At 40.3% G+C, this 20,879-nt stretch overlaps 1 protein-coding gene and 1 long non-coding RNA gene across 2 annotated transcripts; one reads left to right on the plus strand and one right to left on the minus strand.

Annotated features, from left to right (window-relative positions):
* On the minus strand, positions 707 to 4,933 carry LOC8065700 (putative DNA glycosylase At3g47830). Its single transcript, XM_002438090.2, has 5 exons — positions 4,586 to 4,933; positions 4,265 to 4,465; positions 2,563 to 2,619; positions 2,211 to 2,461; positions 707 to 1,497 (listed from the first exon to the last, which is right to left on the minus strand). Exons 1-4 carry the CDS (start codon positions 4,916 to 4,918, stop codon positions 2,213 to 2,215), a joined length of 840 nt encoding a protein of 279 aa, XP_002438135.1. The 5' UTR covers positions 4,919 to 4,933; the 3' UTR covers positions 707 to 1,497; positions 2,211 to 2,212.
* LOC110430765 lies at positions 16,054 to 20,420 on the plus strand. Its single transcript, XR_002448122.1, has 4 exons — positions 16,054 to 16,480; positions 16,554 to 16,980; positions 17,421 to 17,520; positions 18,876 to 20,420. It is a non-coding gene; the product is annotated as an uncharacterized LOC110430765 (long non-coding RNA).

Below are 20,879 nucleotides of genomic sequence, written 5' to 3' on the forward strand. Positions count from 1 at the left end.
CGTTGGCCGGAGGACCCCTTTGCTGCCATGCACGTGAATGGCAGTTGGGCCACTGTTTTGTGGGGCTCTTGTGTCAGTGTCCAGAACTACCGGACAACTTTGTAGCATAGCATAGCAGTAGCAGCTGCTGTTGCCGTCGCTGCGGCCCGGGCCAAGATGGCTGGTGGATGGTAGTGACAGGTGGGCCCGGAGTACTTGGATTTAGCAAGTGGGCCATACGGGCAGCGACAACCCCACCAAGTTGCGATCGCACACTACCATATGATGATGATCTTTTTGTTTACGTGGAGTGTAATTCTGTAAGCAATCAGGAGCTTGCAGTTGCAGCTCTTTGTTTATCACTTGCCGTTGTCTGCACTTGCCCGGCTGCATTGCACCTGACCTGACCTGCATTTCACGATTCTTGAGAAACAGACAGGAGCAAACAAAAAGAAAAGACCCCCTCCAAAAGAAAATGAAAAGAAAAGACAAGAGTAAAGGACATTGTGTCATTTAAGTACTTTTTATTATTCCTAAGACATTCTGATTTCTGAACAAGCAGAATTGCATGTGGTACTATAAGAGTATCATCTCACATGTGATCTAACGGCACTTTCTTGAGTTGATGCTATGTTCAACACTCGAAGCAAAGATGATGGTAGCCCATGGTTCATGAGTGTCTAAAGATGCACTCCAAAATACTGTACAAAGCAATGGCTACTTCTCATTGAAAGGTCAAAAAGTGATGGACTTTCACATCAGATGTTCCCAGTAACAAAAGGCTCCCAGGTTTAACCTGCGAGAGTCCATTTCATTACAAGTTTACAACCCAACCAAACTAGCAACTGCAACCGACGGTGCCGGTAGTTAAACTTCATGTGAGCATGAAGCAAGCCGCCGGCCACTCGCTCAGATCACATGGCAGCATGGTATGGTACATTGCTCAGCTTCAATCCAAAGCATTACGCAACAAATGCGTATCAAGGGTCCACATCTTCTCCATCCAAAGCTCCCAGGTTTACACAGTTGAACTCAAGTGCAGATGTCCTTTTCAATCAAGTGGGGCGGTAGCATTCAGCTAAATTTTGGGCCGATTGTGATGGAGCATTTGCCGAATCAAACACAGCTGAGCCTTTTGAATGCTCTCAGCTACTGCCTGCTCTGGAAATCACAAGCCATCAGATTGGGGCACAAGAGATCGCGTGCGTTAGAAAGTTGAGGGGACCATGTGCATACAATTGGTTAGTTGGCACTCTTCATTGTTTTCTCCAATCTATACCAATGTGATATCTCAAACTTCTGGAACTTGTTTAGTTGGTGTAACAATCCACAGGTGCTGGTGTTCCCAACCACAAAACCAGAAACCTTAGGGTGAAACCATGTGTTCTACTTCTCCTTAAACTGAATAATTGCATATAAAAGCGCCATGTCACATAAATTGCTTTTATCAGTAGTGCTGTGGGGAGGTTCATCCGTTCATGAACCTCTTCTCAAAACAACAATAGCCATTAATGGTGCCTAAACAGCAAAAGAACGTGTCAGGACTGGTTCACTACATTGTCACAACAATTAGGTATGAACTTTCAAATTGCCATGGGTGCATTTGCCACGAATGACAAATTTCAGCATAAGCAAACAGCTATAGCAAAGGATATATATATATATATATATATATATATATATATATATATATATATATATATATATATATATATATATATATATATATATATATATATATATATTTCTACAATGTATACAATAGAAAAAACAAATAGACCATACTTCCCAAACACTGACAACTCAACAAAGTCAAACCACATGACTAAGAAAAGCTCATCAAATAAAGTATTAGGCACCAGATAAAATCCACATTGTAAAAAGCTACAATTCTTTTTCATTTACGGATCTACCATTACTGAACAATAAGCTAGTATTGAGTTATCCCTTTCAAAAAGGTAGTATTGAGTTAACCTACCATACCAAAGTTCATGCCTATATTAGTCTACCTCCATAAGTTCAGTAGTGCATTAGAAGTGTTACACTTAGAAAATATCGATGCTGAACAACCAAGTCGTGTTCAGTTTTGTAAGAAAAGCAAACTCATTGAGCAGAGTAGTATACAAGTGAATGGAACATGAAAATCAGCTCATAGTAACACCGTCAATATTTATTTGAGATATGAAGTTTTCAAATGTTTCATTAGTGGAGCAAGCTTGTTAATCACAAACCTTCACTGTTGCTGAAGCTTTTCTTCTCCAATGCAACAGTAACCTGCTAGAGGACAGGCAGCATTGGAATTCTTGCTTTTATCACTTACCACCTTTTTGGTACATGACTGACAAAGCTTCCCATGAGTTACAAAAAGACAATTCAAATCAAACTTCAGATCATCAGGAATCTTATTATTTAGATGAATGTAGGCCTTCTCCCTGCTAGCTGTTGCAGGAACCCAACCCATAGCCTTTGTAATGCGGAGTACCTATTTGCCAAAAAAAAAAATATTTGTTGTTAAAGATACATGATGCACATTGAACTAGTGTCTAGATTCTACGTGACAATGACAAATGAATATTTGCGTACATGAGTATCCACTGGAAAATCATCCTTCTGTAGATAGAACATCAGCACACATGCCACCTGTTGCAAGATTCATATATTAAATAAGGCATCAATATGTGCTTGCTTACTCCAGGAGCCTACAATGACAGCAAGTCATCCAACTAAAAATGAAGCATTAAACGACTAATTAAACAGCATAACCAGATTGTAGATGATACATGTTTGTGAATAGACCATTTTCATTTCTTTGAATAAGGATATCAAGTTCCCTCAATATCAGCCACTAAACTCTAATACACTGACACTGGCAACCTCCAGTAACTGTTCACTGTTGTAACTAAAATAATTAAGAGCAGAAAATTGAAATAACATCGTATCTCATAAAGAAACCTAGATTAAGTTATACGTCACTAGCGAATAACTCTCACTCACCTGTTTTGTTAGCCATTCATTGCAAGACAAAAGTGATTGTTGGTGGCAACCACCAGGCCGACAAATAGGTGCTCAACCAATGAAAACATGGTTTGTTTCCATCAAGGCATAAGATTACTGTCCCTTATCTTGAAACAAGATATTTACTATTTTTTTCCAGCAAGCATTTCAATAACAAGAAGAGGCGGTACCAATGCATATTTGCAGCTTTCACTTGGAAACATGAAATTCAAGCTGCATACACCCAAAAAGAAGATGAAAAGAAAAGCAGCCTAACGGGAATATCCTGCATTTCCCTTTCCCTTTCATCACTATCACATGCCTCACATGACTCACCAGCTAACAATTGTCGTGCAAACTAAAACAACCTCTTGTTAACAATGGACTGATGGAGCAATACCTCCAAAGGATGACACTGACAACTCCAGCAGTTGTTGTAGTTAACATTAGTTAAGAACAAACAGTTCCCCAGAAAATGTACTCCAACTTAAGGACATAGGACAAGCTACACACAGCAACAAGCTTTTGGTCACCTGTTTATGTTGGGCATTCATTGCAAGACGAAATTGGTTGTCGGTGACCACCACCAGCCACATCAATGTTTGAGTGAAACCAGTCTCAACATAAACCGCTTCCATCAAGGAGCACGGCTTGTTCTTTTTTATGAAAGACTTACTTCTTCCTTTAAGCACGTTTGCACACATTTCAATCATATACAGAAAATGGGAACTTGTTAAACAAGGCATCAGAACCCCTATGCACATTTGCAGTCCTCACAAACAAAATATCCAGTTAAGGTAAATGCACAGAGTACTTGTTTAGTTTGCAAAATTTTTCGTTTTTGGCACTGTAGCACTTTCGTTTTTATTTGACAAACATTGTCCAATCATAGAGTAACTAGGCTCAAAAGATTCATCTCACAAATTACAGTTAAACTGTGCAATTAGTTTTTATTTTCGTCTATATTTAATGCTCCATGCATGCGACCAAAGATTCGATGTGACAGGGAATCTTGAAAATTTTTGCGAACTAAACAAGGCCTAAAGCTCAACAAAAACCCCGCCTTGCCACCCTTAAATCGACAAATGGTGCCTCTCATCAAACTGTCGTTCATTCAAAGTTCAAAGCTGAACAACCTCCCAACAGCCCTCCTATTTTTGACAACAATCAAAAGCTGCCTTTACTACACCATGGTCCATCCATGGCATGCATCGACCGTTGCAGAACTCCAACAACCTGAACAGAAAATCACTTCATCACTGAAAGAGGACAAGGAGGAGATCGAACTCACGGTCTTTGGTCCAATCCCTTTGAACCGAGAGAGCTCCTTCTTAACCTCATCCACCGACAGCTCCCGCAGGTACTCGAGGCAAATCTTGCCCCTCCGCTCCCTCACGTCCCTCAGCATGGCCCGTATCCTGGCCGCCTTCGTCGTCGCCAGGCCGCCGCACCGGATGGCGTCCTCCAGCCTCTTCCCTTCCTCATCCACCACCTCCAGAACGAAACAAACAGGAATAAGAAGGAAGGGAGTGAGTTTAGACCCCGGGAGTTTCTAGAAGCTTATGGAAAGCACTGGTGCGCCGACATTGACTCGACGATGCTAGTAGCTCACCTGGTCCCAGGAGGGGAAAGCGGCCTTGAGGGAGGCGAAGGCGCGGCGCGAGATGGCGTCGGTAGTGTTCTGAGAGAGGAGGGTGATGACGAGGCCGTCAAGCACTGTGGGAGACAAAGGCTGAGGCCGAGGGTCACGGTTAGGCGAGCGGCCACCGAGGCGGAGGAGGCGGAAGGGCGCGAACTCCTCGGGGAACCCGTGGAACGCGAGGAGGGCGTCGCGGACTGCCAGGCATTGTGCCGAGGAGGGGGAGGCGTGGGAAGGGTAGGGCTCCGGCGAAGGGTCGTGCCTCGCCGGTGAGGCCGGAGCCTTCCGCTTGATCTTCGGAGGCATCGTAGAAAGAAGGTTGCGGCGGTTGCCGGCCGGCGACGGCGATGCGGCTGGAAAAATGGCTGGTGGGAGTGGGAGTGGACTGGGCCGTGTTTGGTTTTCGAAGCCGGAGGCCAGCTGAGAAAGCCAGCGATTCTCGAAGAATAGTTTTTGGGCCCAATAGAGAACCAACAAGAAGCTAGTTCGTTTTATAGGATGAAAAAAAAAAGAATAATCTGTTTGGCATAACTTTGCTTCATACTTTTATTAGGAAAACTGTTTTTTTAAAAACAACTTCACAATCACAAATAGTATTTTTAGTGAAGCTGAACTATTTTGAAAAAAATATTTGGCAAAATAGCATCACCAACAACTCTTGTATGGCTGAAAGAAGATAATAGTCCAACATATCCATGAAGCTAAGATAAGCTACTATTTTCAGCTTTATTATTAACTCGTGTTTTTATAAAAGGAGAAGAAAAATATCTTCACCTAAATTTATTTTAAAAATAAATATATAAAAATAGCTCATAACAGCTCATGAAGCTATTAGTTCAAGCTATTATGAACTAAGGTCTATTCTAACTCTCAAACTTTTGTTTTACTCTCGAACTCTAAAAGCCCCAACCTTTGGAAAGCGTTTCAATTGATTGGTTTTGGAGGTGTTTTTTTTCTTATTTTTAGTTAAAAGATGATAATTCTAAAAAAAAAAGATTAAAATTTGATAAATACTTAATAAAGTTTTAAAGCACAAAAATATCTATACACTTTTAAAAATTCTAAAACTGTTCGAGATGGATTTGGATATGCTAATTCTGAATAAAATATGTAGAGCTTATGAAATTTTCTCCATACAGTTCATGAAGATTATTTGACTCTATAAAAATAAAAAAATATCCAAAAAATCTAAAAAAACTAAGAACATTCTAATCAATATATAAACATGTTTTAAAAAAAGTTGCACATAAAAATACGAGATGCAACTAACATGGATGTGCATCGATCAGACCCACTTTCCCCTCGGCGGAGACACCGGAAGGTGCTCGCCGTCAACAATGGCGGCTCGGTGGAGCTGCTCAGCGTTACGTCGGCAAGCTCAGGCCGGTAGAGCGTGTGCTTAGGGTTTCTACGGCTTCTGTGCACCACGGCGAAGCTTTCTAGGCAGGTGGCTTGGACGGAGGTGGTGTGGTTAGGGCTGGCCACGAAATGCAACATACATCAATGTTAAATGCATCCATGCTATACATTTGTGCTGGTTGTGATTATTATGTTTTTGTTACAACAAGTTTTTAAAACACATTTATACATCGATCAGAATGTTGGGGTTTTCTATATTTTTGGATATTTTTTAGATCTAAATCTATTTTTAAAAACATCTAGAGCCATTTTTATAAGATCTAAACATTTTATTTGGATTTGGCATATCTAAATCTATCTCTAGCATTTCTTTGGAATTTTTGAAAGCGTATAGACATTTTCTATGGTTTAAAACCTTATAAATGTTTACCAATTTTGTTTAGTATTTATAAAATCACCTTCAAAACCACTCCAAAACAGAGCAAGAACAGTTTCAAGAGTTCAGAGGGTAAGATGTCTAGTTTTAGTTAAGGAGGAAAATCAAACTACGATAATAGTTTAGGAAGGTAGAATAGACCTTTTCATTCAGAATTTCATATGTATCCTACATTCTCACAAAATTAGTCCTTAGAGACCATGCTTAGTTTCTTGAAACTTTTTCGATTAAACTTGCTTATTTGACCCTAAAATTAATTTTGTTTTGGTTCTGGGTCTTTCTGTTAATTTGACAAGGTAATAGTGTTAAAAATAATGTGAATGACTCTTTTACCCCTGGCGTAGAATGCAACACTACAATAGCCAAACCTTTATGGCAGTCTACTATCAATATTTTTAAAAAAAGAATAAGGTATAATATTTTTTTGAGCAAGAAATTATTATTATTATTATTATTATTATTATTATTATTATTATTATTATTATTATTATTATTATTATTATATTAACAAAATAATTTCTCAAGAGTATATAAGAAAATAATAATTGCATGCTTAACATAAATATAAGATTAATTTTATGCTTAAAAAATTTTGTACCTTACTTTAGGGAATTATTGATAGTAAGCAGCCTAAAAGTCTGTATGACTCTACCGAAGGTTGTTGTGGTCTTGCATTCAGCGTCAGCGGCAAACGAGTCATTTTGGTTGCTTTTAACTATGTTACCTTGTCAAACTAATAGAAGGGCCAAGAATCCAAACAAAATTTGTTTTAGGACCAAATAAACAAGTTCAATAAAAAAAGGGCCAGGAAACTAAGCACAACATTCTTTTAGAGCCAAGGAACTAATTTTCTCATCCTAATAAACCCAATTCTAGATGACTGATCCCTCGATTTAAATATAGCAAACTTTCTAATCGAGACGTGCTTTCAAAATAAGCTGAGAAATAGAACTTATGTTTGTATGTTATCTTATTGTAAAATTTATTATATGAAAGTTTCCCTAAAAAATTACATGCAAAAATGTTATGACAAATTTGGCCACTCATAGTTATGAACATATTTGGGTTTCAGTGGTCATGTAGAATGTAATTCCAATATTGCGGTCATTCGCTCAAAGTGAACACTCTGCAACACCTTGTATGAGTCCCACGTTGCTACTAAGTAAGGATGTGTGGTCTAGTGTGGCTCTCTTGATATCATTTTTTTAAAATTACACGTACAATGTAGACACCTACAACATGTACACACTCACCCCCTATAAACACATGTACGCAAACCCTATCCCTATAAGCACCTCCAAATTAGGACCAAATAGACAAGTTCAATAAAAAAAGGGCCATGAATCAAAGCACAACATTTTTTTAGCCAAAGAACTAATTTTCTCATCCTAATAAACCCAATTCTAGATCACTAATCCCTTGATTTAATTATAGCAAACTTTCTAATCGAGACGTGCTTTCAAAATAAGCTGAGCAATAGAACTTATGTGTGTAAGTTATATTTTTGTATAATTTATTATATGAAAGTTTCTCTAAAAAACTTACATGCAAAAATGTTATGACAAATTTGGTCACTAATAGTTATGCACAGATGTTGGGTTTTAGTGGTCATGTAGAATGTAATTCCAATATTACGCAACGACCTCTATGAGTCCCACGTTGCTACTAAAGTAAGGATGTGTGGTCTAGTGTAGCTCCCTTGATATAATTTTTTATAGAATTACACGTACAATATAAACACCTACAACACACACACTCATCCTCTATGAACACACTCTAAAGGACTACATCGGCAGATCTTGAAATTCACGAAATCATCATAGACGTCTCGCTATCTATAGGGACGTCGCCATAGCCTCGTTAAATATTAGAATAAATCCAAAAAATGCGAGCACCTGTACTAAGTCGAGGACTTGAATCCTGGTGGGCAGGTTCTACCACACGAAAACCAACCAGCTAATCTATGATCCTCCTTTTTTTCTTTCTTTTTCATTACTTATTCTTTTTCATAATAATCTAATCATTTTTTTGTTGAGAAATTTGTTTGGAACCAATTATACAAAATAATGTGCTAGAAAAGTTGTATGAATTTGTGGAAACATGTTAAACAATAGAAACTTATGTGTATAAAGTTTATTGTGTAGAAATTGAGCTAAAAAATTATATACAAAAGTTTTTATCGTAAGTTTATTCACTGATGAGCAAAAATTGGGATGCAATGTTCATATGTAAAAGTGAAACCAAATAGACCGAGGCAATGTTAAAGGGGATGGTGATGACCTTTATGTAGTAGTGCGTTGTCTTTTGTTTGAACTAGATTGTTTCTATTAGTTTTCTTCTCAATAATATCCGTCTTGAGATCTTTCATGCTTGAACAACCATTTATCATCATTTGTACAATATGACCAAGCTTCATATTAGAGACCATTTAATTCCATCAAACCATGTCCCTTTTGCTATATTCATCATATGCATACATTTATGCATTTCATCAATAAACCTTGGACTCTTTCTTAATTATGTCATTTGTTTCATGATTATGACTCAATCATAATATATCAAACATAGTACTATACACCTGCAATCTCATAAAAATTTTTAGGTCCTTAATTATGTTGTTATTCAATCATCAAAATCCACTTAGGTCCTTAACAAAAAATATTTAAAAAGGGCCAATTGCATGAGAAAATGAAACGTCAAAAATATATCACTTGTCTGTCGGCTGTACGTATTTTACAGTTTCTAACTTGCATATGGGTTGCAGTTTAAACTTTAAAGCCCTGCCGCGAGGTAAAGAAAATCTTTGCGCGGGCAATTAATTCTGCTCCTTCCCGTCACCCAATCCGTGGCCGTCTTGCCAACGGCGCGCAACAACTGGGGTCGTGGGCCACGGTAGTGTGGACGATGGCGTGCGCGTCTGAGTTGGCGTGCTGATTTACCATTTTCCGTTAGTAAGGGACTGTGTTTAGATTGGAGATGAAAATTTTTTGGGTGTCACATCGGATGTGTCGGAAGGATATCGGGAGGGGTTTTTAGAAACTAATAAAAAAACAAATTACATAGCTCATCAGGAAACTACAAGACAAATCTATTAAGCATAATTAATCTATCATTAGCACATGTGAGTTACTGTAACACTTAAGGCTAATCATAGAGTAACTAGGCTTAAAAGATTCGTCTCACGTTTTTTAATCAAATTATGTAATTAGTTTATTTTTTTATATACATTTAATGTTTCATGCATGTGTCCAAAGATTCGATGGGATGGACGAAAAAATTTTAGGTGGGGAACTAAACATGCCTTAGATTCCAAATTTTTATATCCTAAAACTTTAGCTGTAAATTTTATATTCTAAATAGATGTTTAGATATTTTTTAAATTTTTTGCTCTGCAACATATAAGACACAGACCCCTAAGGAAGTTTACACAGTTTTGAGGCTCCAAGGTCCTAAATTCTAAATCTTTACAGCGCAAGTTTTACAGACCCCTGTTTAGATCTATTCTTCCAAAATGTGCTCATTTTTCTAAAAGTTTTGACTGTTTGACTGTATCTAAACATGGCCTAAATCAAATTTTCACTGACTTAAATGCTATACCAATTAAACAATACATTGAGGTGTGTCCACAGTGACGTGCAGTGTGCATTAGCTGAGTTTTCTCGGATTTGGCAAAGGAAAATAATTGCAGTGGATTTTAAATTTCCTCCAAAACGTAAGCGTATAGGAATTTTTTCTTTGGATAGGAATCAACGAATCCTTCCAAACAGGAATACCAATTCCTTTGAAAATCCTTTGAAATGTGATCCAAACACAACCTCCCCAAAAAACATGTAAATTTCACTTTTTGGAATATGTAGGAATAGACGAATATACGAATAAGAGAAATATAGAAAACAAAACCATTGTTTGGATGGACAAAGGAGAAACATAGAATTGTGTAAAAGGAATTTTAGGATAAGAATACGTATATTGCTTTCTTAATCAACTTACTCCGTATTTATTTTCGACGCTGCTATCGTTAACTTCCATTCTAATTTCCAAAGGAGGTTTGGTCAAAATTAAGAATCTTGGACTCCTTGTGAAACGAGATTTGCAATACTAATCTTTCCTGCTATTCAATGTTGCAACATGGCCCCGACAGAGCTCCACATCTTCCATTGGCCAACGCCGTGACACAACCCCAACGGAAGTCTCCACGCCATCTCTTGGAGTCGGCACGACGTCCCCAAGGTTTGGCTTCTTTTCTTTTCCTTTGTTTTTTCTCTCTCTTTCTCTTTTTTTCCTTTCTCTCTTTCTTTTTTCTTTTTCTTTTTTCTTTTTTTCTTTCCTTTTTTTTTCTTCTTCTTCTTCTTCTTCTTTTCTTTCTTCTTTTCCATTTCGTTTTTTCTCTTCTTTGTGCTTCCCCTTTCTTGCTTCTTTTTAATCAAATAGGAGCATCCATGATGAGAGTGCTCCTTGTTAAGAGAGTTGCTACCTTGCAATGTAGCGACTGGATGCAAGAAGCTTTCAAAGGACAATGGCGATGTCAAGTGGCTGAGGCATGTGTTAGCTCATGTGGGCGGTTCAGCTATTATTATAGACGTGTGCCAGCAACCGACACCGACGACACTACAGCGTACCATCTGTGGAACAAAGTTTGCTAGGCTGTGGTGAACGCCACGCTTGAACCAAAAGCGAGTGGGTATAGCTATGTTTGTGCTGACTCTTATATATGTATGAATTAATTGTAATAAATTAGGTCTCGTAAGACTCCACTCAAAGGGTCTCATAATGTGTACTCATATATATTAAAAAACAATAAATAAGCAGCTAGCAATGTCTTCTTGAATTGTGTACTGCCGATTGATTAAAGCGTATAAACAAAATTGTGCAAGGAATACTTATACTCGTATACACATACGTAGTCCGGTGTTGGAGATTTGCGAACCGAGATAAGGTGCAACCCACCCGGCTAGGCAGCCTGATTATGATGCTATCAAAATAAAGAAAGGCTAACACCTCCGCGGGCAACTAGCAACGACGCATTTGTATGTACGTGTGCGAATTCACAAGCTAAAGATAAAGATGTTGTGGCTTGTCGAATGTTGTGGGTTGTGGAGCAGCGTGCGGAGTTCCCAGTGGCTTCTAAAGGCCTGAGTGACGTACGGCTCGCCAGGCAAACCCTACCCATTGACGTTTGTGATCGAGTCGTAGTTGTTCGTGACGAAGGTTAAATGCTACATATACAAACATGATGGGCGTACGTGCGCGAGGCACAAGCGAGTAAAGAGTGAACAGTATCTACACACGTTTGATCAGGCAACGTTCAAAACTTGGGTTCATCCGATTTATAAAAATACTACATGTGGCTGTAGATGATGTATTTTCATACTTGCATGTACGTGCAACCATCGAGCATCCTTGTGGGTCAAAATGGAAGTGGTACGGTTTGACCCACTGGTTCGACAAACCGATCCAAAAAAATAGATTTTATTGGGCTCCACATCCAATCCCATAAACATGTAGGATTTATGGATCAGATACCCTCAAACCTTAGGATAGAGTGGTTCGACCCACTCTTGCCTCCCGTTTGTTCGTGTGGCAGCGGCCGCTGGTTGAGGTTCCAGCTTGCAAACTGACGATGACGTACATGATTACATAATTGATGAGGCTAAGGCCTTGTTTAGTTCCCACCAAAAACCAAAAAGTTTTCAAGATTTCTCGTCACATCGAATCTTACGGAAAGCATTAAATATAGACAAAAACAAAAACTAATTACATAGTTTGTCTGTAAATCACAAGACGAATCTTTTGATCCTAGTTAGTTCATGATTAAACAATACTTACTACAAATAAACGAAAGTGCTACAGTAGCGAAATCCAAAAACATTTCGCATCTAAACAAGGCCTAAGCACTATGAGCGGCGCCACCATGTTCCTGCTTCGGCCATTCTTCTCTCTTCCTTGGGCATTGTTTAGTTCCTAAAGAATTTTGTAAATTGTTTTAAATTTTTCGTCACATCGAATCTTGCGGTATATGCATACAGTATTAAATATAGATAAAAAATAAATAATTGCACATATTACCGGTAGTTTGCGAGACGGATTTTTTGAGTCTATTTAGTTTATGATTAGACAATATTTATTAAATACAAACAAAATGTTATAGTCTTTATTTTGCAAATTTTTTTGAACTAGGCCTTGATTCCTGCCACACGGTGCACACTAGCTGCTAGTACTTCTGTGCTAGTGAAGCGCCCCTGGTAAACCAGAAACTCAAATGTGATACAATACTAGTCCTAGGAGGCTAGTAACACATTTATTACATCAGATAAGTTTCAGCGCAGTAGTCTCGGTAAGCGTGGACAAGGAAGACACGCTATAATAATAAGACACCAAAATACAACATAGGTCCAAAGGACACAGAAACAAACGATATCACAATCGAACATCTGACGAGTCCCAATGCCACAGGCTTAGTTGGGTGCAGACACGACCTTACTCGAACGCCACTTCGGGATCGAAGTCCGGATCTTCCTCTGTTTAATAAAGCAAGGGTGAGTACAAAGTACTCAGCAAATCCAACCTTACCCTACGAAAAGGGATAACAATATATATATGCATATGGATAAATCAAGGATGAGGCTTAGTTTTATTTGCATAAAGCTATCTTTTTACACATGCAAGGTTTCATTTCACAAATACTGTTGTAAAAGACCTCTTTTTCCACATATGATAGTATTTCTGAAAAAATGGGGGTTTGCTCACAATTTTAAGTGTTGTTGAACCCTTGTTCCCACAACACAATGGCAGTCAACCATTTATTTCCAAAATCATACTCACTCTCATGTTTTCACTCATCCCAACCCATCTAGTTGTTGAAACCAAACCATAACCCGTCCGAGACCGCGGACACGGCTATCCAGATAGATTTACACTCTGCAGATGTTGTACACTTTTCCCACAAGTAGAATACCATAACTTACACCGTCGTGCAAGCACAGATCCATCAAAGTCATTACCCTCCATAGCTAAGTAATGGCGCTCACCACGGGAACACTAAGGCCACAACTCATGATACCACAATAATTCACAAAGCTCTTTTCATATATTTCCACAATTTCACATACATCACTTAGTGTCCCGTTGCACACCTGCCTCCACGTGATTGCCATACTAACTAGAGGGATTTAGACTAAGCCTTTCCCATACAAGGCGAGTGGTTGTACGATAAATGAGTTAGGCAAGATGAATCATCAACTCAGTCCTTAATCGAGACAAGGCGGATATCTTCACGCTTAACCCCGCAAGGTATAAGCCACAACACCAGGGCATCCCCAAAAGAGATCCCATCCGCCCCATCTCCATAGTAATCACATTTATAACTTGTTCATTAACCCTTTCACAAAACCCACAATTTATTTTCACCACTCACACCTTTTACTTTTAAAATCATTATATTTGAGAAAATATAGCGATGAGTATCCAGGATGAGTAACAAATTCTAAGCATACTAAATAATAATATTTCTGCCATAGCATATTATTTGTTCCTAGGTTCGAACAAGACAATTACCGGGTAATATCAATTCAAGGATGGTTATTCAACAGGTTTTAACTAAGCAGCGAAAATACTTCGTACATATATCGTACATGCAATATTTAAAACGGCTTCTACGGGTTGTGTTTAAAAATAGGATCAATATGCATCAAAGGGAATCGGTTGGACTTGCCTCCGTCGGCGTCCTCGGCAAACTCCTGCTGACAGTTCGGGTCCTCGGCGTCAAACTCGCGGTACTCTCCAACGTTCTCGTTCTCCGGTTCGTTCACTCCGTCAACTAAAATACGCGACGACTGACACAGACAACAAGCACAGATAAATAATCACATAAATTCAAATGAGCTCCAAAAATCATGAAATTAATATGAGAGGTAGATCATGATTTTAGATGAATTTAGGAAAAAGAATTATTAAAATCAGAGTTAGCATGTGGTATTTGTAAAATGGCCGGACTTTAATCATGCGAAAAAGGCTAACGATGATTAAGAAATAAATGCTTCACGTGGGCATTTGTTTGGCTGGTAGTGCATGCATGCATGTACTATTTGGAGTTAATGCTTATGGCCTACGCATGTATGGTTAGAGAGAAATTAGCAGGGGTCATTAGAGCTCTTCTGTATGTCATGGTTCTATTCGTGGAGTTCTTGGCAGTGAATCGGTACAGACAAATACAAGGAAAAATACAGAAAAATACTACAGAAAGACAGAGAAGAGTAAGGAGATGCTCATGAGCTGCTCACCTCGTCTTGCGACGACAGTCGAGCTCGGCTTGTGCGTATGGCCGTATACAGTATACGCGAAGTGAGAGTGAGTGAGCGAGTGAGTGAACGTGCTTCTCGGGTGGTGAGAGTGAGCACCCGAGGCTGGCTTTTTATAGGCCAAAGCGCTCAGCTGCGTGCCATTAAAAATGCTACTGTAGCGCATGGTCGGTGCCTAATTTGCATGCACGATGCATGCAAATGGACGGTGCCTAATCACCGTGTCCTTGCAAACACAGGTTACTTAAATTTGGGGTTGTTGCGCTCCCACAGCCACCCCTACAAATGTCACACTACATATATGGTCGGATGGTATTACCAGCCATCTCTACAAATGATATGATTTGTAGGGGGGGCGGCTCACTCATCAACACGTCTATTATGTCCATTTGTAGTGATGTTGAATCCACTTGCCTCTACAAATGCTAGATGAATATAAGATCCATACTTGATCAAAATTATCTTACTAGATCTCCTTAGGTTGATCTCTGAATTAAACAAGACTTATTGATGTCAAAAACCATACTTTTATTAATCTAGGAATAATCATGCTACAAGGTTCATTGGCCCTACAACAAACATCAAAGCTTCTACAAAGCGGTCTTATAACATCGTGGCTCCATAACCTACAGGCAACTTGGAGTGCGGTTGTAACCCTATAGCCTTATGCGCAGTCCTGAATCCTTGTCGTGGTAGTTCTCGAGTAGCTTCTCCGTGTGGTCATGCGATCTTCAAGTAGACTCCAATTGTGTATTTCATGATAGCTTCATCGTTGTGTCTAAGGTTAGTTGGGTTAGGGAAAGGTAGAAGATTAAGTTAGTCATACGTAGGCGTATACTCGAGTCTATATATTTACACACAAACTAGAATTTAAATAGGTACCCAAATAATAGAACATATGGTACGAATAAATAGAGCTTGAATTGAGGAGAACTTCGGTGGAAGGATCAAGTGTTTTGGAGTAACGATGAGCAAGATATGATTTATCAAGGAATTAATAGGAGTTAATATATGAAATATAAACTTGGGAATTAATTCTGGAAATTAGAATAACGAAAATGAGTGGATAAAATATATGGGTAGGATCAGGAGTGCACCTACTCATATTTAAGATTTTTCTAGAAATTTTTCTATGAAGGAAAAATGTAATTTCACGCCTCTGTGTACACGTCTCCGGGTGCGCTTAGCAATTTTTCAGCCCAGCTGATCCGTGGGATGCAGCTGACCACGTAGCGCTGACCGATGCTGTGCTTGTGCCCTCATCGGTGGACTCAGCTCCATTGTCTCATTATTTGACGTGAACTGAGTTCACGGAAGAAAAGGAGAAGGAGTTGAGGCTGACAGGAAGGGTCCATGAGCGGCCGACCGCGTTCGGCTGGGCGATTGCCTTCAATGCGATCGGTCAGCGCCTGGACGTCATCTCCTCTCGCCTCCCCCGCCGTATTCCACACGCGCCGCCACCGCGCCCTCGATCCACTCCCTCCAGCCTCCCCTCCGAGATGTGGACGCCAGAGTGGCGGTGGTGGGAGGTCAACGACCCACGCACTGGGAGGTTTACCCCTGCGCATGCCTCCTCGGCCGTGCCCCCGTCAGCGGAGGTGAAGCAGGAGGCAGGCCATCGCGGCCGCCCCGCCGGGGTTGACGAGGAACAGTATGGCGTCGGCGCTATCTTCTTCAGCAGTGAAGAAGAAACCCCTTCCCTCGGTGGCGGCACCCCCATGCCTCCGCGCAACCTATACCTGCGCCGAAACCGCCGCTGGGATCTGCAGTGGCCAGGTATGATTCCCCTGATCTGTTATTTGCTTCTCATCTGTTATTGCTTCTTATCTTATTGCTTCGCGTTTTGTAGAAGATTAAGCCAGGAATGGACCGCATGTTCCTTGGAGTAGCATCAGTTGATGGATCCAACAATGTCAGTAGTAACAGCGCACGCAGGACTGGATCCAGTCCGAACGAGAAGTCAAGGAGCCCAGAAGACGAAGTTACGTCCATGGACAAGAATATGAACGAACTTCTGGAGAATATGGGAGGCTAGGAAGAAGGAACTCCAAGATAAGCAGAAGGCACTGTTTAGGAAGATTGAGCAAGTGCAGCAGATGGCTAGAGAGTGTGGTGCAAGTGAGGCGACCCCAGATCTGTGGCTTGGTGTGCTGGAGATCGTCCATTCCGATCATGCGACCAAGTTCTTCATGGAGTCCGACCCAGTCGTAAGGATGACCATGATTAAGTACTATGCCAGGGTCCTACGTGACACCCCAAGCAAATCGCACCTGAAGGTATGTTCTTGGTCATTGTCTCGATTAGATCCTTCCTTTTGAAACATTGAAGTTCTTCCTTCCTGGCCAGATCAATGTTGCCCTAACTAAATTAGTGCCTTTGTTATTAGAACACGACTACCATCGGCCACTAGGCCCTCTTATCCATGCAATCGAACTTAATGTAGTATTGTGAACCATTTGAACTATGACAAACATAGTTCTAATCAGACATAATCAGCCAACCAGCCGGTAGTATTTTTCTCTCGCAATAAATCAGCATGAGTCGGCTGATAAGCCGCAGCAACAGCCAAGCGAACAGGTTAACGTAACAGGGTCTGTTGAACTTGTCACTGATGTTTCTCATTATATTTGAAATGTGTGTGTTTCGTGATCGTGAATGTTAGTTGTTGCCATATATCGAGTTGAGGAAGTACTGACTTTTTTTTTTATTTGTGCAGAGGGATCCAAAACCTGATGTGGATTCTGAAGAGGAGTGGGAGGAGGAATTTTTCAACTTGTTGGGCCTAGATAATAAAAATGCAGCTGGATTCAGCTAAGGTATGTATGAGTATGCTACCCATCTGGACAAACTGCAACAGGGCTGAGTGTAGGAAACCACCCTTGACTGGGGTTGGAATGGGTAGAGAGGAAAGTTGGCCAATAGTACTGCACAACATGTTTAGAATGAGCCCAACATGTTCTATAGGCTGTCTAGTATATTGCCTGTGCTAATGCTACAGTGATGTCTAGAAAAAAAAGTCTCTCCATTCTCTTATAATGCTTCCAAACATGTCACAGATTATACAATGATTCCAAACAGGGCCTAAGCCAGGCTCCTAAATTCCCAAGAGTATATACGAAACAAGCAAATTTGCTTATCACAAACAACAAAAACGTTTAATGTCTGTGTCCTCAATCTAGACCTCTAGACATCTCTAACAAAACTATCTGGAGCAGTGCAGAACTGAGCACATAAGAACACAAACAAGCTACTCTAGGGTCTGACATTCTAACCAAACGGCATTGCACAGGTACCATGAGAAGAGGACTAATCATTTCCAATTTTTTTTGGACATAATTTTGAAATAGAATCCACCCTTGACTAGGTTGGAATGGGTAGAGAGGAAGTTGGCCAATAGTACTGCACAACATGTTTAGAATGAGCCCAACATGTTCTATAGGCTGATTTATTGACAAAAAATATGGCCTTAAAGTTACAACCTTTTTTACAGAGTGTTGAAGTCTACCGCTATTTAGGCTCTAGGAATGTTCCTTTGGATCCTTGGTGGTTCACAATCAGTTAGGCAAAGCTAAGGACAGATTTGAGAGATCTCTAGGCTCAGTTCACAACCTTTTTTACAGTGTTGAAGTCCGTGCTCAAGCTTGCCAACAAGATCATTAAACCTCGGGTGGGGTTTATGTAGCAAAATTGTGTCACCATGTAATCATTTTAGTAATATGGTTGGTGGGGTTTGGTAATCTAAGGATTAGTGTGTAACAAACTCTAAATTTCTGCTTAATAAAACACATGCTAGAGCATGTTCTCGAAAAAAGATCATTAAACCTCGGGACCCAAAATTTAGCACTAGGCATGTCAGGGTGAGGAACCGTTGGTTCTATCCTGAATTCAAGAATTGCATAGGGGCTATAGATGGCACCCACATTCCTTTGGTGGTGCTAACTGATAATTTTGTTCAGCACCTGTGTCGCAAGGGCAGGACAACCCAAAATGTGATGGTTGCTTGTGACTTTGACATGATCTTTACATTTGTCCTTGTGCAGCCTGGTTCTGTTCATCAATAGAGTGTTTGATGGTGCAATGACAACATACAACAATGTCTTTTCTCATCCACCAATAGTACACACCTATAGCTGGTAGTTCATTACAATTTTCTAATTGAAACACTCTACAGTTAAAGGTACTTCAAGTAGGGAAAGGGAAGTACTACCTGGTGGACGACAGCAATCCAAACCGTCCCAAGGGAAGCAAGTATCATCGTCAAGACCTTCAAAACGCTGCAGAACCACACCGCAGAAATGAGAGATATTCAACAACATGCATTCATATCTTAGAAAGTTCATCAAAAGGGCCAGCCTCCATGTGTTCCTGCGCCTATGAATGCATTTTGTGACTCTATTGGGCTGATGAATAGGTCTTTGACAAATGTGTATGTTTGAGGACATGCAATATCGTGTATGTTTGAGGACATATTTTCTTACTTGTTGAGTACTCCCTCCATACCCATGTTAGTTGACGTTTAGGCCATAATTGTGCTTACCAAGGAGTCATTAATTAGAGAGTATTTTTCCTTGTCTACCCCTATTAAATGAGGTTGCAAGTGCATTTCATACAAGAAATGACAAAGGCTCATATAGCTAGTGTAGCAACGCTTGTGGCTGTAGTGCAGAAGGTCCCTGGTTCAAAACCTAGGTGGGATAAGATTTTTGCTGCACAATTTTGCATGGCGCTGTTGGGTTCAGCCGCGATAGGCGCGTTTAGCCTCGTTAGTTAGCAAGCGCGCGGTGAGCGCGACCATAGGCGAGTGAGCCATTCGTGGCGGCAAGCTTACAGAGGGAGACGAAGGAGGCGACCTTGCTAGCTGTGGAAGCTGTGCGACGGCGCGTGTGAGCAATGAATAAAGGGCGACCTCGAGGAGAGCACGCGCATGCGAGCGATGAATGCGGCAGCGAAGGGACGCAGCTCCACGGGCAGGCTAGGGGCAAACATGTCAACGATGCACCTATTACGGCCACCACGTCAGGCTTTATGAAAACAGGCCTATGACTCAAAATGTCAACTAATATAGGTATGGAGGGAATATGTTTGAGGACATGTAATATTTTTAGGACGTGTATGTCAATTAGAGGACTTCTTTTTACTTGTTGAGTAATAATTATGGTTCCAGGCTTTTCGTGCACTAACACATGTCAAGACTGGTACAGCTTTACTACTCATGACTGGTACAACTTTTTCTTTTCCTGTACTCTAATCAGTTAAGACATTCAAATTCCAAATTGAACAGATTCAATAGAAGAACTCACAGCCAAAACAAGCTAAAGAGGAAGGGCTCCACATGGATTGCCTTTTTTTCTAACTATCAGAAGGTTGTTGCTGTCTTTTTCGCATTGGATTTCTTTCACGAGACTCGGAAATCAAGAGGATGGGAACGACTGTCAAAGGGACTTCTGTCACAATCCTGATCTTAAAGGGAAATCACGGAGGTCTCAACCAGAGCCATTAGCGGAGGAAATATTTCTGCCAAAGGGACTTCTGTCACAATCCTGATCTTAAAACAACAATATCCATTTCATAGGCGAGGGTGGGGGAGAAGCAAGCCGAACCTCAGATCGACCCGGACATGTAAAAAATTCTCGGCGTCGAGAGAAAGACGAGATTCAGTAAGTAATTCAGTGAGTGCTTTCTTTTATAAGAAGAGCATCGGCTCGGTAGAAGAAAATGGAATACGAACAACCGCACAGGTCGTAATAGATCGACTTGAATGTGTCTTCTTGCTCCAGCATTCAAGTTCCATTTCAAGGAAGGACGACGTACCATGATACTTTCTGTTTTGTCGAGCCCTGCTTTGGTCTCTGGTTTGATGGTTGTACGTGCTAAAAATCCGGTACATTCCGTTTTGTTTCCCATCCTAGTCTTCTGCGACACTTCTGGTTTACTTATTTTGTTAGATCTCGACTTCTCTGCTATGATCTTCCCAGTAGTTCATATAGGAGCTATTGTCATTTCATTCCTATTTGTGGTTATGATGTTCAATATTCAAATAGCCGAGATTCACGAAGAAGTATTGCGCTATTTACTAGTGAGTGGTATTATTGGACTGATCTTTTGGTGGGAAATGTTCTTCATTTTCTTTGACTCGGGCGAGCCTTTTGAGGTTCCAGCTTCCCCTGCACCTTTT

This window comes from Sorghum bicolor, chromosome 10 (assembly GCF_000003195.3).
Source record: "Sorghum bicolor cultivar BTx623 chromosome 10, Sorghum_bicolor_NCBIv3, whole genome shotgun sequence".
Lineage (NCBI taxonomy): Eukaryota > Viridiplantae > Streptophyta > Magnoliopsida > Poales > Poaceae > Sorghum > Sorghum bicolor.

Coding starts and splice junctions, on each gene's coding strand:
- LOC8065700 (XM_002438090.2), bottom strand. CDS start 4,918: ATGCCTCCGAAGATCAAGCGGAAGGCTCCGGCCTCACCGGCGAGGCAC. Junction 2,620..4,264: donor AAGGGATTGGACCAAAGACC/GTGAGTTCGATC, acceptor ATCTTGCAACAG/GTGGCATGTGTGCTGATGTT. Junction 2,462..2,562: donor ATTTTCCAGTGGATACTCAT/GTACGCAAATAT, acceptor TTTGGCAAATAG/GTACTCCGCATTACAAAGGC.